The 16,816-nt window shown below is 41.0% G+C and overlaps 1 protein-coding gene across 1 annotated transcript; it reads right to left on the bottom strand.

Annotated features, from left to right (window-relative positions):
- Nucleotides 1–396: 396 nt before the first annotated feature.
- On the bottom strand, nucleotides 397–12,537 carry NMUR2 (neuromedin U receptor 2). The gene is made up of 4 exons (XM_048491109.1): nucleotides 11,758–12,537; nucleotides 5,235–5,319; nucleotides 2,024–2,149; nucleotides 397–1,143 (listed from the first exon to the last, which is right to left on the bottom strand). Exons 1-4 carry the CDS (start codon nucleotides 12,478–12,480, stop codon nucleotides 884–886), a joined length of 1,194 nt encoding a protein of 397 aa, XP_048347066.1. The 5' UTR covers nucleotides 12,481–12,537; the 3' UTR covers nucleotides 397–883.
- Between the last annotated feature and the right edge of the window lie 4,279 nt (nucleotides 12,538–16,816).

Raw genomic sequence — 16,816 nt, 5'->3', positions numbered from 1 at the left:
ATCTTGTCTATGGCATTTATTAATAATGTATACTTCATGTTCTCAGGATATACTATTGCTGCCTTTTAGGTATCTAGAGATTATCCCATTATAGAGATGAGACAAGTGAAATGGAGGACCCAATTCACAGATTGAATGTGTGAGACATTGCCTTACAATCTAGTTTCAGAAAAGCCATTGGTTTTGTATTTAAGGTGAAGAACTGCTCACTGTTCTTCCTTGCTGTTGTCAGCATTGCCCTTTTAAGAAAACCATAGAACAGGCTGCCCCGAGCGGCAGCTTTCCTGTAGACTTAGAGCCTGCAAGAAAGAAAGCCGGCAGCTTTCCTGAAACCACGCCTTAAACTTAGAGCCTGCAAAAAAGAAAGCGTGAGTTAGAGAGGGGGACAAGGCATTCTCTGCTTCACTTTCTCCTGCCTTCAGCCACTTTCCCTCTGCCCAGACCCATGCGCGCCCACCTCGCCCCTCCCTAAAAAGCATCCCAAAGGCTTCTGGAGTGCTCCTTTCCTCCAGCTGTGGCTCCTTTCCTGGCTCAGCACCCTGCCTCCTGATGGATCTTTCCCACCCTCGGCTTATACGCGAGTCAATAAAATGTCCCAGTTTTTTGAGGTAAAATTGGGTGCCTCGGCTTATATGCGGGTCGGCTTATACACGAGTATAATTATTCTGACCATGGCAACTTCCCAAGCAGGTGGGAGAACATTTAAATGTCCCACATACATGAACAGGACTTGATCACTGGGGTTGTTAATGAGTGCTCATAAGTCCTTCAGATAGACCAACAAAAGTCAGAACTATCCACATTGTCTCTTCTCCCAGCTGTGTAGCAACTGTTCATGGATAAATGGCTGCACATCTGAGATGTTGTATGAAAAGCACTATAATCACAGGCCAGTAGAAAGGTGAGAACTACAGACAGATGATCTGTACATGCATGGTAGACTTCTGTCTTCAGCAGATCCCACTGTGTTGCGATCCACCAGCATGAAGATGCTCCTCTGGGGTTGGAGGTGACTAGCAGTGTGTCTGAGTTGCCAGTGTTTGCAATGGGGAAAGATGACACTGAGGAATGCCATTCTGAATCGCCTGGACAGTAGATTGTAGATTATAGGGTTCACAGCAGAACTCAGATAGAAGAAAACACCTAGAAGAAAAAATAAATAAAGGAACAAGGAGGTAGAAATAGAGACTTCCGGTTGGGATATGGCTACCTTCGGACGCTTCTAGCTTTGGTCCGTGAAGCATCTGTGAATTCCAGCACCCCCCCTTAGTAGGGGGTGAATATCCTCCCTTGGGAGGAAGGGAAGAGTCAAGAGAAAAAACGGAGGTGAATTTCTTGGCTGACCGTGAAGGAGGGAGAATAGAGAGAGAAGCCCAGTTAATAATTTAAACATGCTGTGCAAACCCCAGCTGACTGAAACAAGATATATTGGATACCTTTTGCAACCTCATTAAAGGCATTTGCTTTTGCTATACCAAAAATAAAAAATGAAATAATATACATTACAGTAGCATTGAAAAAAGTCAAATGACCCAATAGCAAGGAAAAACAATTAAGAGAAAGAATAACTTTGCTGCAGCTATCAAATAATAGTGGCAAATCTGGCAAAGAAGAAGCACCCAGGTTTTTCCACTGATTATTTTACAATGTCATTATGATATGGGATTATCGTTTATACCGTTTGTTAGTCAGCTCCTCCTCTGGGACACTGGTACCTACTCTGCAGCATGCTGTGATGATCAGAGTGCTGTGTATTTAATATTTTTAAGTGATTTTTCTGCAAATTTCAGAGTGAGCATGTTTCAAATCCATCTGTTAATTTATTGGAGGCCACTCTAGGAGAATGATCAAATCAAACAATCATATTTTTCATTCTAGTTTGGTTGATTTGTAATACAATCCTTATATTCTTCTAAGCCCTTATGTTCTTCTAATCCTTATTCTTCTTCTAATTCTTCTACAAATGTATAATTCTGTTTAGGATTACACTGTTGATGGTCGAATTCTGATAAGAAAGACTTACCTGACACTACATGGATTAAGTTGAATATCCTGGCCAGTGATTCTGTCCAATGTACAACAAAGCTGTAGAAAAGTCGGTCTGTGTGGAATGGAGCCCAGCAGATAGCAAATATGATCACTAGGACAACTGTCACAGAGAAGAGAGAGTGGGAAGCAAAACATAATTGCCATTCCATCGTCTTCAACTTGGTGATTCAATAAAGTAACTGAATGCTCCAGATGGCTTCCCACATCATCAAATGGAAATATCATATAATTGTATTTTATAATATTTGTTTTTCTCCTTTATGCTCTGCTCACACATGGTAGAATTAATTTACAACAAGAAGTGTAATACAGCACCTGTATATTTTCTAGTGATCTGTGGGAGCCATGGATTTTTTATTGAGATAAAAGACTTGTATTGATTTTGCAAGATCTCTTGAGCACTCCACTGTGAACAAGTAAACTTTAAATAAGCCATTGGTATTAATAATGCCACTGAAGGCTTTGGTGGGAAGTATAAATTTGACAGTTATGGGAATTTGATTACATTGTGCACATTTGAGATGATCAGTCCTGTGCCTGTATATCTGTTCCAAATCAAGGGGTTGTAGAACAAAACTGCATGTGTGTCTAGTTCATTCACAGATATTTGAATATTAAGAGATATATAGATATCAATTTGTACAGCATGAAAGGGTCAGTTCTTACATTCATTGGTATTGTCTTATAGATAATTAATAACAGCCCCAGAATCAACTGGGCTATAATTGCGACAGGGGTCAGGGCACATAGTGAGCTCCGGAGCAGTGAGCATGCATGCCCTGGGCTGGCTGTTTGGCTGAGCCACACCCGGCCTGATTGTGTGATGCACACGAGTGTTAGGGGTGGAGCACGCTCCCTATATATTAGGCAGCATGCGGTTGCTCCAGCCTTATTCGATGCCTGGAGCAAATTGACCCACCCTCCCTCCCTATTTGGCAGGGTTTTGTGCTGCTCACTTTGTTTGGGCAGAGGAGCGCATCTTTAGGCTGAGCTTGTGCACCGGTCCTCCCCGTGGTTGGGGGCTTCCATAAGAGGCTTGGGGTGGGGTGGGTGCATGCCGTGGAGGCCTCTTCAATTCAAGCCTGACACCCCAGCAGGAAGGGGGCCACAGCGGGCAGGTGCCCAGGTGGCCCAGTACCTCCTGTCCTCCCCAATATGGATAGGGGTGTGGTGCTGGGGTCAGCCGGGGGTGCTGACCAGCCACAAAACGAATGCACTCCTTTTGCTAGCCCACCATCTGCCTCAATAAAGGACTGCGGCCCAATTTAATTCCAAGACGTGTCCTGCGGTTATTCACCAGACAGAACCTCTGCACATCTGGATGCAAAAAGGCCTTGGATTGACTTTTACAAGGAAAGGAAAAACTGAAGGAAGGAAAAACTGAATCGTAACACCTAGTAGCACTAAGCAAAGATTTGTTCACAAGACCTATGCTGTGGCAGATATTATGGTAAAAAGAATGTTATTTGCAGTTACCATAGTATAAAACAAATGCTTTGTTGAACAACTGTGAGTGGGACATGGTGCAGGAAATCTGATCAGTTTCCCTATGCTTTGAAGTGAGATTTGATCTGTGAGATGTTGCTTTGAAAACTTTTTGGAATATACTGTTAACAAGATAGCAATTAGGAACACATTACATCAGCGCTCTGGGGTTTTTATGAGTGTTTCCTAGTTGGAAACTCTAGAGAGAGTGGCTATGTTAGCTTAACCATCGCCATTTTGTATGCAGTTATTAATGTAACCGTTACTAGTGAACTTTGTAACAGTTCAACATCACTACCACAGCCTTGTTGGCCCCTTTGTTGTGAATCCAAAAAATAGTTCTTGAAAATAATTGCCTATCTTTGGCTTCCCACCAGCTTTCCCATCCTGGTACCGAGTAACAGTCAATTGAAGGTCTTGGCCCAGCTGCACAAAGTTTTGCTAACGGTTGGAACTTCAATAAACTTTCAGCCACAACACCTGATAAGAATGAAGATTTACATCACCTGCTTTAGTTAATTGGCACCACGTTGTGATTGGTTCACTAAGATCACCTGATGTGCAATTCCCCTATATCTGCTTTTCCATATTGTAAGAGAGGCACCCTTTTTCCTTGCTTCCCCCCTCCCTTTTCACTCCCAATATACACAATGCTACCTCATGCTGGCTAGAGGCTGTCTATTGAATTATGAGAACTGTTTGTCTCTTTTCTTTTTGCCTGCTAAGCAATGGAGAAGTTTTACATTTTGATTTTAGTAGGTTCAGTTATTTTGTCTCTGTTTGCTCTTATTCAGCTAATTGTATGCATAATATGCCACCTGACTATCGTTTGTTGAATGATGCCGAGTTCAATAAACTTTAAGAACTTGTTTTAAAGAAATTGCCTTTTTTTTCTGAGTCGTGTAGAGATTCAAAATCCAAACCCACGTTTAAGGAGAGTAGGTAACTCATCCTCTACAGATACAGTTCAAAATGGTAACCATGCCCTATGAATTGGGATACTGCATAACTCTTTCCCAAAGATGAACTTGAATAGCTTTCTAGGCCACATAGAGCTGCTATTGAATTATTGTAGTCTGCGACACACTTTTTGAAATATTTTTCCCTAAAAGTTCACCAGAGTCTGAATATGAATATAATCTGAAAGCAAAATCAATCCTTTTCATTTTGGTAGCAATCTTGTGGGTAGACGTAACTAAACAGGAATTGTATTTTTAGTTACTATATTTTATTAATTTTGTTAGCAGTCATGAATTAGTGGGATATAATTAAATATGCTGAAATAAACTGCTAAGATGAGCAGACAGACGTATACCTTCATTTTCATTGCTGATGTACTGAATACTCCATAAGTTTCTAATCTTATTTTCAGAATAAGCGCAAAAATGAATGCCCCAACAACAAAACAGCATAATGACACATGAAAACATCAGATATCAAAATAAGAAAAGAGTAAAAAAAATGAGTAAGAGAAGAATAAAAATAAAAAATAAAGGCCCCAGGATATAACATTTTTTAAAAATTAGCAAATTGACACATGAAAACAACACCAGAGATAAAAAAGACAAGTTACAAACTTGTTAAATGTGAAAAAAATGAATGTGTTTAGATTTTGGGCTTAAGGCCCAGGGCAAATGGCCCTCCCCCACCATTGGTCTTGGTCTTTATACATTCTTGTGAAACTTCATAGCACTACTTACATAGCATCTTGGTAACGGACTTTCTGGAAGGTCTTTGAACATTCATTCCCATTTCATCTGTATCCAAAGACTGATCTCCCTTCAGCTGGCAATAGGTGGACAAAAAGTTTGGATAAATCATGAAAACAATGGTTCAAGATGAATGATATTTCTGAAATTCAAGTCAAAAAAAATTTCTTCTGTCCTGTCTTTATGAATCACTAGTTATGTGTCTTTTTTGAAGCCATGAACATAAGTTTTAGTACAGAAATAAGCAAGAATAAATAGAGGTGAACACAATTTTTTTTATTTGGTAATTTCAGGTTTGGTTTTTAAAAACCTGGACATTTATTCAGTTTTTTACTGAAAATTGTCAGGCTCCTAAAACCAGAACCCAGATATTACAAAATAAAAAAGATTGTGCTCTCTTTCCATTGTTTCTCAAGTCCACATGGACTTAGGAAACAGCAGAGGGGTGGGGTAAGGAGAGCTTCAAATGAATGCTGGACTGAAGTTCAGCATTCAGTTGAAGCTCTGTGATCTCTAAGTCTACTTAGACCTGGGAAACTGTGGCAGGGAGAGCTTCAACTGAATGCTGGAGTGGACACCAGCATTCATTTGAAGCTCTTCACTCCCCTGGAAAAGCTGAGACAGAGAGTAGCACAAGAGGACAGGAAGTCATTGCGGTATTCTTCAGTGGGCAGAGGGGGCAGTCTTTCTGAGACAAAGCAAAGTTCCATTCCCAGGCATGGACAATGCTGTTAGAAATTATTTGATTGGATTATGACCTGGAACCACCTAAACCTTGATGAGTTTTGGGCTGTGCTGATGAAATAAAAAACAGGGACATTCCAAGTCTAGTTGAGCTTGGACTGTTTAAAACAGAGAAACTCCAGAGGTCTGACAACCATTAATAGTCCAAATGTGGACCTTCAGATTGAGTTAATTTTGTGGAAGAATAGGGTGATTTAGTTGGCTCACTGATGAAATTAGGGTGTGGATGTTTGCAATTTCTTTGTGAAGCTGGAAACAGGTTTATGATCTCATAGCTGGGCTGTTGCAAACCAGTTACCAGACAGTAAATCCAACTGATTGCAAAGTGGTTTGATACCTTGTAATTTGGTACTAGAAATCAATCTTAATCACGACTAATTTTTTGCTAGCTTGGGTCACCATGGCCATATCTATCATCCATCTTTCCCAATTATAATGTTTAGTGGAATCCATGAGAGAAAAGCAGGAGTCTTTGTATTTACTGACTAAGATGATTGATTCTTCGTGACAGATGGGAACATCTGTGTTTGTTTTGCAGAGGTTAGTGTTTTAATTGCTGGTTACAAGAACAAGCCTCCTTGTCATTTTGACATGATTTCAGCTATTTGTTAAGTGTGGAATATTGTATGTAGCCCAGTGGTTCCAAAATGTTAGCAATACATTTTAAATCCATTTTGATTTTTAGTGGATCTTCCCTCTTCTCATGTCCTTGAAGCAATACAGTGAGAACCATGACGAGAAGCTTTGGCTCAGTAACATTTATATAAAATGTTACATTTTTTGCACCCAGCCAAGGTCAGGTCTCAGAAATAACCAGTTGCATAAAGCCACAACTCAAAAGACCCTGACTGAAGTTTTCTTTGTACCAGAATGAGCAAGAGATTTCATTACTGGTAACAACTTCTAGTGAAAGGCTATCTGAACAAGAATGAGAAGAATCCTGGAAAAAATGTCTGGATTATTCACAGAATTAGATTGAAACACACATAAACACACACTCAAACAAACACACACACACAACATCATACAAAACTGAAAGGTCTGATTTTTTTAAAATCAGCATTGTTATAAGTGTCTCTGGTTGCAGTGCCTTCTCACTGTCTCTATGGTGACATCTGTTGCATTGCAAAATAGAGTAAAAACCAGCTCAGTTTTATAAAGAAAGTAACTATGGTGACTGAACTAGGATTATAGCCCCTTGGTGCCATCATTACAAAGTCCTATCAAAAAACTATTAGGTTTCAACAAGTGGTCAAGGTTTTCTTTTGGATAGTGTTGTGAGGTGATAGTGGTCAGCAATATCTCCTATATTTTAAAAAGGAAACCTGATTCTGTCTCCTTTCCCCAAAACAGAGTCCCTGCCCCAATTTCCAGAAAATACGTTTTGTTAGCTTACCCTCTCTCCCTGGCCCCTTCCGCACATGTAAAATAATGCGTTTTCAAACCACTTTCATAACTGTTTGCAAGTGGATTTTGCCATTCCGCACAGCTTCAAAGAGCACTGAAAGCAGTTTGAAAGTGCATTATTCTGCATGTGCGGAATGAGCCCTGGCAAAAGAACTCATGGACCCTTTGGAGTACCCTTGCATATGGTGAGGGTTCCATAGATGCTAGACTGAGAAACACTGATGTGCAATAAAGATTTGTTTCATATCTAAGAAGAAACAAAGATAATACTCCTTACTGGCAGTGCAATAGATGTTTCCTGTGACTTCTCAGGGCTTTGCCTTAATTTTTCTTCCATTTTATGCTATATAATTTATTGCACCATATAAGCTGTTTAAGAGTTCTTAAATTGTGGTTATCTGGTCACTGCTGTCATTTATCAGCTGATCAGATTCTTCTATTAAGAAATCTATTCCATATAAAAGTATTTTAATTCTTTTTTGTATTTAATACTGAAGCATGCCAAACAACTAATCTCTTTTAAATTTGCTTGAACAGTTCAGTGACTATTTTTCTGTCTCAGCAATATTTATTCTAGCAAAAGCCACATAGTATTTATTCTGTGACATGAAATATATATGAAAAATAACCCACAGGAAAATGCCTCTTCTGCCTTATATACTACTGAGATACTAGAGACATAATCATACATTGTAATTATACATTGTAATTAACTCTATGACATTTAGCATTAGCAAACAAATTTTAAAATTGTCTCTTTTCCTATGGGCACAGCTGTTGCAATTTACTATGTATTCTATTTAAGAATTCAAACCTGCTGAATACTGTCAGATTAGAAGTCATAATGAAATTTGAGTTAGTGTCAGGAACCATTGAAAGAAAAATGATCAAGTCTTTGAATCTTTACTTGTAAGTCAATTCTATTGTTTACAAAGAAAATTCTTTTGAAGTACCAGTAAATATGTATTTGAAGTAAATAACATGCACTTAACTGTGCATGTCCTCTAGTTCCAGGGATTTCAGTGTGGCTTAGATATGACTAAGTCAGATGTGCCCTTAATAGGTGGCTAATAGGGTAAATTACCAACACTCTTCTCTAAATAGCAACTCAAAATGTTTAGTACTATTAGTACCTTCCACTAATAGCAGTTTTTAAAATACATTCTCATGTTAATTTAATGAAGACAAGAGGGCAAGTGAATTGTGCCTTCCATTTCTGCTCTCCCTCCACTCCTTTGTGTTTACACTGTGATCCCTGATCAGGTTAGAATGCAGGCAGCTTCTATACACACAGGGTCAGTAGATGCGTGGAGATCAGTGACTGAGCTAGCAGAGAATGAGCTTGTAGCTTGTGCCTGCCCTTTGGCTATTTGGTCTAAATCCAGCCTGAAGTAGGAGTGTGAGCAAGACGATGGGTTTAGGTGCCAGATCAATATGCAACCCTTTTCACCTCCTTTCTTTTTTTTTTTCATTCCTGGAGGGGGTGGTTATGATCACAGGCTGTCTGCCAGCCCTTCTACCAAGTCTGTTGCTCAGCCTACCAAAATGAGATACCAAGAGCTTGTTGTTTTTTTTAATGGTATGATTTTGGCAATTCACTTTTGAACTGGAGATTCAGCGTCAGGGTTTGCCATCTGTAAAATGGCAATGCTGTATTTCAGAACATGTTCTAAATCCTGAATACTAAATCCTGAATGACTTAATAACATTTATTTGTTTAAATATTTATTTATTTAAAATGTATATAACTCTGAAACCCTCACTGTATAAATAAACCAATAAACAAGAATAAGCAAAACAAAACAAGCAAACAGGCTGAATAATGTCTGTGTCTACTGCCAGTAACAGCCCAATCCTAATGGGGAGGCGAATGGGGTATGGAATCAGTACTAGGCTGTACCAACACATGTGCCACCTAAACCGTCAGAAAGGGTAAAGACATTGGCATCCAGGCACCCACAGCTCCACACCAGTGAAACCCAGGTGGGCAACACCAAGAGCAACACAAGCTTTTTTTGCAGGGGGGGGGGCGGGGGCAAGGGCTACTTTTCTCCCTCTGCTGCCTGCCCCTTGCCATAGCCATTTCAAAATCCTCTGGTTATCTTAAAATTAAGATGAATGTTAATCCAGGTGAGGAGTTGCCAGGAAGAGACTGGTGGGGGGAGGGGGAGGGGGGACAAGGCAGGGAAAGAGCACCCTCCCTGGCCTGTCCCCACTTCTAGTCTCCCTCTGGCTGCAGCACCAATTGGCTAGAAGAAAATTAGCTTTAACGTTAAAAGCAACCAGAGGATTTTTTTGTGTGTGGCAGTTATGGAAGCAGCAGGGGAGTGTGGCAGTCAGAGGTCCCCCAGACAATGGGGCCCAGGGCAAGACTCTTCCTTTCCCCACCCTTGTTATACCCCTGACATTAGCTAAAGCTGATGGTTGCAAGAATTGCTCCTAATGTTTTGATCATCTTGTCTCTTTTGAATGGACCTGGGAACCAGTGCCTGAGTGAGTACTATAGTCTAGGTCGTAGGGAATTTATTCAGATGGATTATGGATATACTTTCCTGCCAGCATGGCTAATTGGCCATGCTGGAAGGGGCTGATGGGAATTGTAGTCCATAACATCTGGAGTGCCAAAGGTTCGCCACCACGGGTCTAGGGGGATACTACAACACTAGTTCCTAATCTGCCAATGGGCTGAATTCATTGTGCTAGTATTGATGTTTAAAAGCCCATACAACTTAGAACCTCCAACTTAAGAAACTTCTTCTCTCATAATAACCTACCTGACCCTCCAGTCATCTTTAGAGTCCCTACTCTTGGTGCCCTCTGCCATTTGAAGTGAGACAGGTGGTAACCCAAATAAAGACCTTTGAGCTGTAGGCAGGCAGGCAGGAGCCAGAGTGTGGCTGAACAAGCCAGAGTCAAGGCAGGCAGCACATGAGGTATAGTCAACCAGCTCAGAGTCAGGCCAGGCAGCAGGGTTAGCATTGGTTATATTTTAATTAGGAGATGCTGCCCTTGCTGCCTACTTATGTGAAAGTGGCTTTATTATAGAGCTCTGGGAAGAACTGGATTACTTGTATGAACCAGTTGTACTCTAATTTCATTTCAAGGCATGCACCACGACTTCCTGCAGCCTATAGAAAGGAAGAATTCTGTCAACTTCATATACATTTTCCTAAGCATCTTTATATGGACACGAATTCCACTGAACTTAGAAGTTGCAGGTGGTGCATGGAAAAAAAGGGAAGGAAATTAGGGATTCAGTTGGTAATTAGAAGCAGCTTCCCTTGACAGCATTAACAGATAGAAAAGCACATTATCAGCCAGCAGGAAAACATGCATGGAGAAATTGGGTCCTAGCATTTATTTCTGCTTTTTGTGAATTGCAGCACATAAGTGGGGCCCCATGATAATTATGGGGAGATCCCTTCCCCCTCTTAGTGTCCTTTTCCCTTACATCTCTGCTGCTGCCAGGCCCAGCACAGTTCCCAGTTGCTACTATCATACCAGGCCCACTCATCAAAAATTTAAAAAACTAGGAAAACTAAATATTGCCAGAATTGGCAGGACCAACTATGTATTTTTCAGGCAGAAAATGCGCACAACTCTATGATTCTGTTGAATAGATTGGAAATTTATCTTTGCAGCATTGGCTGAATGCAGTTCTCCTCACAAATTTTTGAAGTGGATTGGCATTTTTTATCTCCAAAATTAGAGTACTAATAGCCTATTTTCCACATATGAGATGAGTTGCTCTCTTTCTCCTCTTATTTTTTATCTATGTCTGGAAGCTCTGACATGTACCATCCTGTAATAATGTAACATTCATGGTTTTGAACATACCTCTTTGGAATGCGAAATGATTCTTTAAGCATGTAAAGAATTTCTGAGTAAGCATGTTGAAAATCACATTGAAAGAAATTGGTGAAACAGCTTGAACATATTGATTTCTAATACTCTACTTGTGGATATATTGTTAAATGTGAAAAAGAATATGGAAATAAAGTTGGAGTTACTAGATTAAGATGCAGCTGAAAAGTGACATAGTATCATGTAATATTTAGGGCAGGCAAAATAGGTGTCTTTAAGTATTTGGTAGTGCAGTGTTATGGGTAAAGAATTTGAAATATTACTTTCACATGCAATATGAACTTTTTTCTCATTGTGCATTGTGAGAAATAGTGAGCCAGAAAAGATGAATAAAAAACAACATAAGTGATGAGATGATTTATGTTGTAACCTGCCCTGAGCCTTTCGGAATAGGGCAGGATATACATTTAATAAATATATAAATAAATAAATGATAAAATATGAAATAAATGTTTAAGACAAGTTATCCAGAGACAGTCATAATATAGTCGAAACTTACTTTCAATCCCATCAGGCAATAAAGTACACTGATGACACCCATGGGCAGAACATAAAAGAGGAAAGAGGTCACTTGGATGATACAGTTGTAGATCCACATGGGCTTGACCACAGCGCATGTAGCAGAGCCAGGGACTTCTGTATGGTTTGGGAAATACTGCACCATGATGCCATGAATGCTGGTGTTGGGAAGAGAGAAGAGGACAGACAGGATCCATAGGGCAATGATGATCCTCAGAGCACGCCGCCTTGTGCTTTTCATCTTAGCTTGGAAGGGGTGAAGAATGGCCACATATCTTTCCACACTGACCGTGGTGACGCTCAGAATGGAGGCAAAGCAAACAGTCTCAAAAAGAGCAGTCTTAAAATAGCACCCAACCAGTCCAAACAAGAAGGGGTAGTTGCTCCACATTTCATAGACTTCCAAGGGCAGTCCAATGAGCAGGACAAGCAGGTCTGAAACAGCCAGGCTGAAGAGATAGTAGTTAGTGGGAGTTTTCATGTTCCTGTGCTTGAGAATCACCAAGCAGACTAAGAGGTTGCCGGACACTCCAACGATGAAAATCAGAGCATAGACCCAAGTCATAGGCAAGAACAGATGGCTTCGTTTCGGGCCGTATAAAAAGGCTAAGTAGTCCTCAGTGCTGTTAAAATATTTCCTTAGTGATTCAGCTTCTTCTTCCATTTGGTGAACACACCAAGTGATATTAGTAGTCCAATCCATTGTTGGTTATATGGAGGAAGAATAACTTTCTCAGCTCCAGTTTTATCATCCAAGCTTTGCTTGTTCCAGGCTGTTCACTTTTTAAAGCAGAAATATCACACTCAAAGAGAGCAACAGAGCGAGAGAGAATATGCCTTCAAACCTGAAAGCACAGAGACACTGAAAAGAATAAGTGTGTGTGTTTGAAAGAGTGGGTGAGCGAATGTATGCGCGTGGGGTGCACATCTGCCTTTTCTGTATTAACTGTTCCCTTGTGCAGAGTCTTTTTGACAGCAAGCCCCTCCTTCTGCATAGACTCACTGGCTAGCTGCATTAATCAAATTATATGTTGAACGAGCAAGTCTTGGCTATTTATTTGTATCAGCTTTCTTGACAGGAGCTTTTACTAAACAAGAAGTATAAGTGGGAAGAGAGGATAGAAGAAATATTTAAGGTAAGGCCACTTTTTAAATCCTTACCTTTGAGAGAATCCAGGGAGAAGAATGTGGATGAAGTGCTAGAGTCTGATCAAAACTTAAGCTGAAGTGAATTCTTCCAGCTATAAGGGAAATAATGATGTTTGCCATGTAAAGGATTTTACTGATTTTGGTATTCCATATTAAATAACAAACAGTAACAATATATTGCTTTTCGAGGTAGAGACAACCTTCTGTATTAATTTTAATGTTTCCAGTTCACATACAGAGCTGGAAATTTGCCATTTAAGCACTATATCAGTGTAAAGAAGCAGTTACCCAGTATGTATGTGTCATCAAGTCACAGCTGACATGATAGGCTTTTCAAGGTAAAAGATGTTCAAAGGTGGCTTGCCATTGCCCGCCTGTGCATGAGCTGAGATAGTTCTGAGAGAACTGTGATTGGCCCTTGGACACCCAGCAGATTTCATATGGAGGAGTAGGGAATCGCAGTTCTCCATATTAGAGTCTGCTGCTCTTAGCTACTATTCTATGCTGATTCTCAGTCATCCCATCAAGTATCTCTTGTGCCTGGAGTGGGGACCAGCCCTTGTGGGAGGAGGGGAGAAGGATGACACAGATAAACATGCTGGGAAGAATTGGCCACAACTTTACTTATTACAGGTTTCTCGCTCTTGGCAATCATTGGTGGGGACAGAGGGTGCAATTCAAAACCCAACTGCTGTCAGCACCTCCCTGAGCTTGCCTGTTGGGGTAACCAAGGACAGAGGGCTGAAGTGGTAGAGACCACTATTACTGGATGTGGAGAAATGGCTCCCCCTCCATTTTTTCTCTTTTGCCTCCCCTTCCTCAATCAGGTACCATAGATCTGGAGGACTTAGAAATCCCAGATCAATATCAGGAAGTACTGCCTGACCTAGGGGGAAATGATATCTTGACCCAGCCTGACCTGGTCAAAGGAGGGTGGGGTGTGGAATCTGATAAATTGAGGGGAAGAGAGAGACGAGGTCTCTTTTGCTCAGGTCTCTCCGGAGGAGAGCAGACTTCTTGCCCGAACTGGGAAGGCGGCAGCCATTTTTTGGGCCATGTGCCAGGTAATGTGAGCTCTTTGCTAATTGCAACATTTTAAGCTTTAAGGACCTACCCGGCTTTCTACCATCTTTTAGCCAGGGTATGTATTAGTGATAGGGGAAGAGGATTTGTGTTTTATCTCCTTTATTTTGTAAACCCTTGCTAAATCTGGTGTGTGCTAAAACATATGGTAATCACTTCTTTTTAATAAATACTTTTTAAACCTTGGATGTGGAGGACAGTTCTCTGTACCACGTACGCCCCACTGTCTTGGACACACTTTTAAAGCAGGAGGTAGAAGAAGGCTGAGCAGCTTTTTTTCCAGGATCTCGTCCACCCTGTGGAACCCAGGAGAGGGGAACCAAGGGGAAACTGAGGCAGAGGCCTCACACAGTTGGAAAGGAAGCTGGGAAATCCTGATCTTGCCCAATGGGCAGTCCTCAAATGATCAGGTGGTGGCAGCATACCCAGAGAGAAAGTTAGCCCTCCCCAGAAAAAGTTGGTAACTCCTGGGGGTGTGCAGAGTGTGAAATAGGGCCTGCCAGCCAAAAGCAAGCCCATTTCACCACACTGGCCATCACCCTCCTCCAGGGGGCATGGTCAGTGCATCAACCCAATGTTGTTTGTTGTACTTCCTATCCACCACATCCCCTTAGGGACCCCCTTTTGGATCATATACAGAGCCACCCTATACAACCTGTACTATGTTCCCTAGCCAGTGTCTAAATGTCAACTGCCTGTTGTGATAGTAATGCTCTTTTTAACAGTGCAAACAAGCACACACAGTAAATGTATTCTTTAATATAGGAAAGGCAAAAACCCTAGGGCTTATCAGCCAATTAACCCTGGGTAAAATTCTTTCTCAACCAGTGAGTCATTGTAGTCATAGCAAAGGATGAGTAGCCGCACCAAAAATAAACCCTGCAAGCATGGAATGCAAGGATGGGTCTTTGTTGAGAGAGATGTGCTGAATGCTAAGAACCTCTTCAACCTGTTCTTTCCAATCTGAGCTTCAGACTAGAGAGAAGCCTGCAGTCTGTGAGCCCAACCCATGATAGGCTGACTTCTGGGGCAGGCTGCAGGGAGCTGCTTGATTACTGACGGACTGACAGCCAGTGCTGGGCCCAATTAGTGAAAATCATTCTTGTTCCCCACCACTATCACCCGGGCACAAATGATGACCCAGTCATGGCTGGAATTATTGTTTCAAGAAAGTGATCCTTTTAAGCAAAACACACATGTGCACATTTTAAAATGTATGCATAATGTGACAATATCATTAATGAAATTACACATGCTATCTAGTAAAATTCTTGCAATAGTCACTCAAATGACATTTTAGAAGTTAGACTAGCAGAAGTCTCAGCTGCATTTTTTGGTTCTGGTGTCAACACTAGGACAATGACATTGAAAGCAATACATAACCCTTATCTAACCCCTCCAACCAGGAACTCAAAGCAGCATATGTGTCTTTATTCACATCACATCTCTGTGAAATGAGGGGTGGGGAGGTTTGAGGCAGAGATCAGCTAAGATTAATCAGTAAGGTTCAGGACAGAATTGAAATTTGAACCTGGATCTCCAGTCCAACACCCTACATGATCCTGACATTCCTATTATGAAAGAGCCCTTATTTCCTTAAACATGACTTTGAAGTAAGAAGCCATAGTAGACAAATGGGAGGAATGGTGGCATGGTATAGCTTCTTACACAAAAAGTTCAAGCACCAACATTTCCAATTAAAGGTTTTCAGGAAACTGGTGTTCTAAAAGGCATTTCTCTGCTAAAGACCCTGGAAAACTCGTTTCTCAGACTATAGATGAACCAGTTAGACAGTGCAAGTCAGTACTATATGTCCCTTTGATGTATACAGATCCATTATTTTTTCCTCACTCTTCTTTATAAAACAATACCAAAAAACCCTTTCTTACTAGAAAAAATGTAGAGTGTACACATCATGAACAGTGATTTCTCTTCCTTTTTTTCAGGGAATCCAGCCAAATTGAAATATAAGGGACAACACTACACATCCTTTTTCTGCACTGTCTTCATTATTAAAATTAAGAGTTAGAGCATTTAAATAACTGTCAGGCACAGAGCCCATAATGGTGATAGTAGATTATGGGTGAATCAGCTGCCTCTCAGAATTTAGCCTGCAATTCCTCCCCATAGCAACATTGCTTATGGCTCTTGCACCATTCCAGTGCCACGTGGAAGGCTCAGCTGGAACCAGTGATAACTTTCTCACAGCATTGGGAAAGGAAAAACATGTGGCAACTCCAGCTGAACAAGGAGCACCACTTGTGCACCCCAGATGTGTGTGACTTTTTAAAAAGGGTTTATTTTGGCCTCTGGATGCTGGGAAGTGGGAGTTTGGCCAGCAGCCAATGGGTGCTGACCACAGAGTTTTATTTGGCCTCCTCTTGTTTACAGGGCACTTGAGCTTTGGTGGCTGCATGTGTGCAGGTTGCTTTTTCCAAACACAATGGTCATCTATGGGCTATGTCCAATAGTTCAGCAAATAACAATCTACTGGTGATTTCTGGCCTGAAAGATGTCCTCCTAGCTCCACCAGAGCTAGGGCATTTTTGGAACTGGCCTGCACTTGGTGGAATGCCCTGGAATGCCCAGTGAAACTGGAATGCCCTGGAATGCCCAGTGAAACCAGGGCCTTGCGGGATCTGATACAATTCCACAGGGTCTGTAAGACAAAGCTGTTCCATCAGACATATGGATAAAACAGCTATAGATCATTTACCATCAGAAAGATCTCTCCTCCTTTCCTCTGTGGTGCTGTATTCTATTGATGAAAGGCTAAAAGATTTTGGAATTTTAGTATTTAAGATTAG

The sequence above is a fragment of the Sphaerodactylus townsendi genome, linkage group LG03 (genome assembly GCF_021028975.2).
Source record: "Sphaerodactylus townsendi isolate TG3544 linkage group LG03, MPM_Stown_v2.3, whole genome shotgun sequence".
Classification (NCBI taxonomy): Eukaryota; Metazoa; Chordata; class Lepidosauria; order Squamata; family Sphaerodactylidae; genus Sphaerodactylus; species Sphaerodactylus townsendi.
This window is presented reverse-complemented; position numbering and strand designations above follow the sequence as displayed.

Coding starts and splice junctions, on each gene's coding strand:
- NMUR2 (XM_048491109.1), bottom strand. CDS start 12,480: ATGGATTGGACTACTAATATCACTTGGTGTGTTCACCAAATGGAAGAA. Junction 5,320..11,757: donor ATTGCCTGATGGGATTGAAA/GTAAGTTTCGAC, acceptor ACCTATTGCCAG/CTGAAGGGAGATCAGTCTTT. Junction 1,144..2,023: donor CTTAATCCATGTAGTGTCAG/GTAAGTCTTTCT, acceptor TTTTTCTTCTAG/GTGTTTTCTTCTATCTGAGT.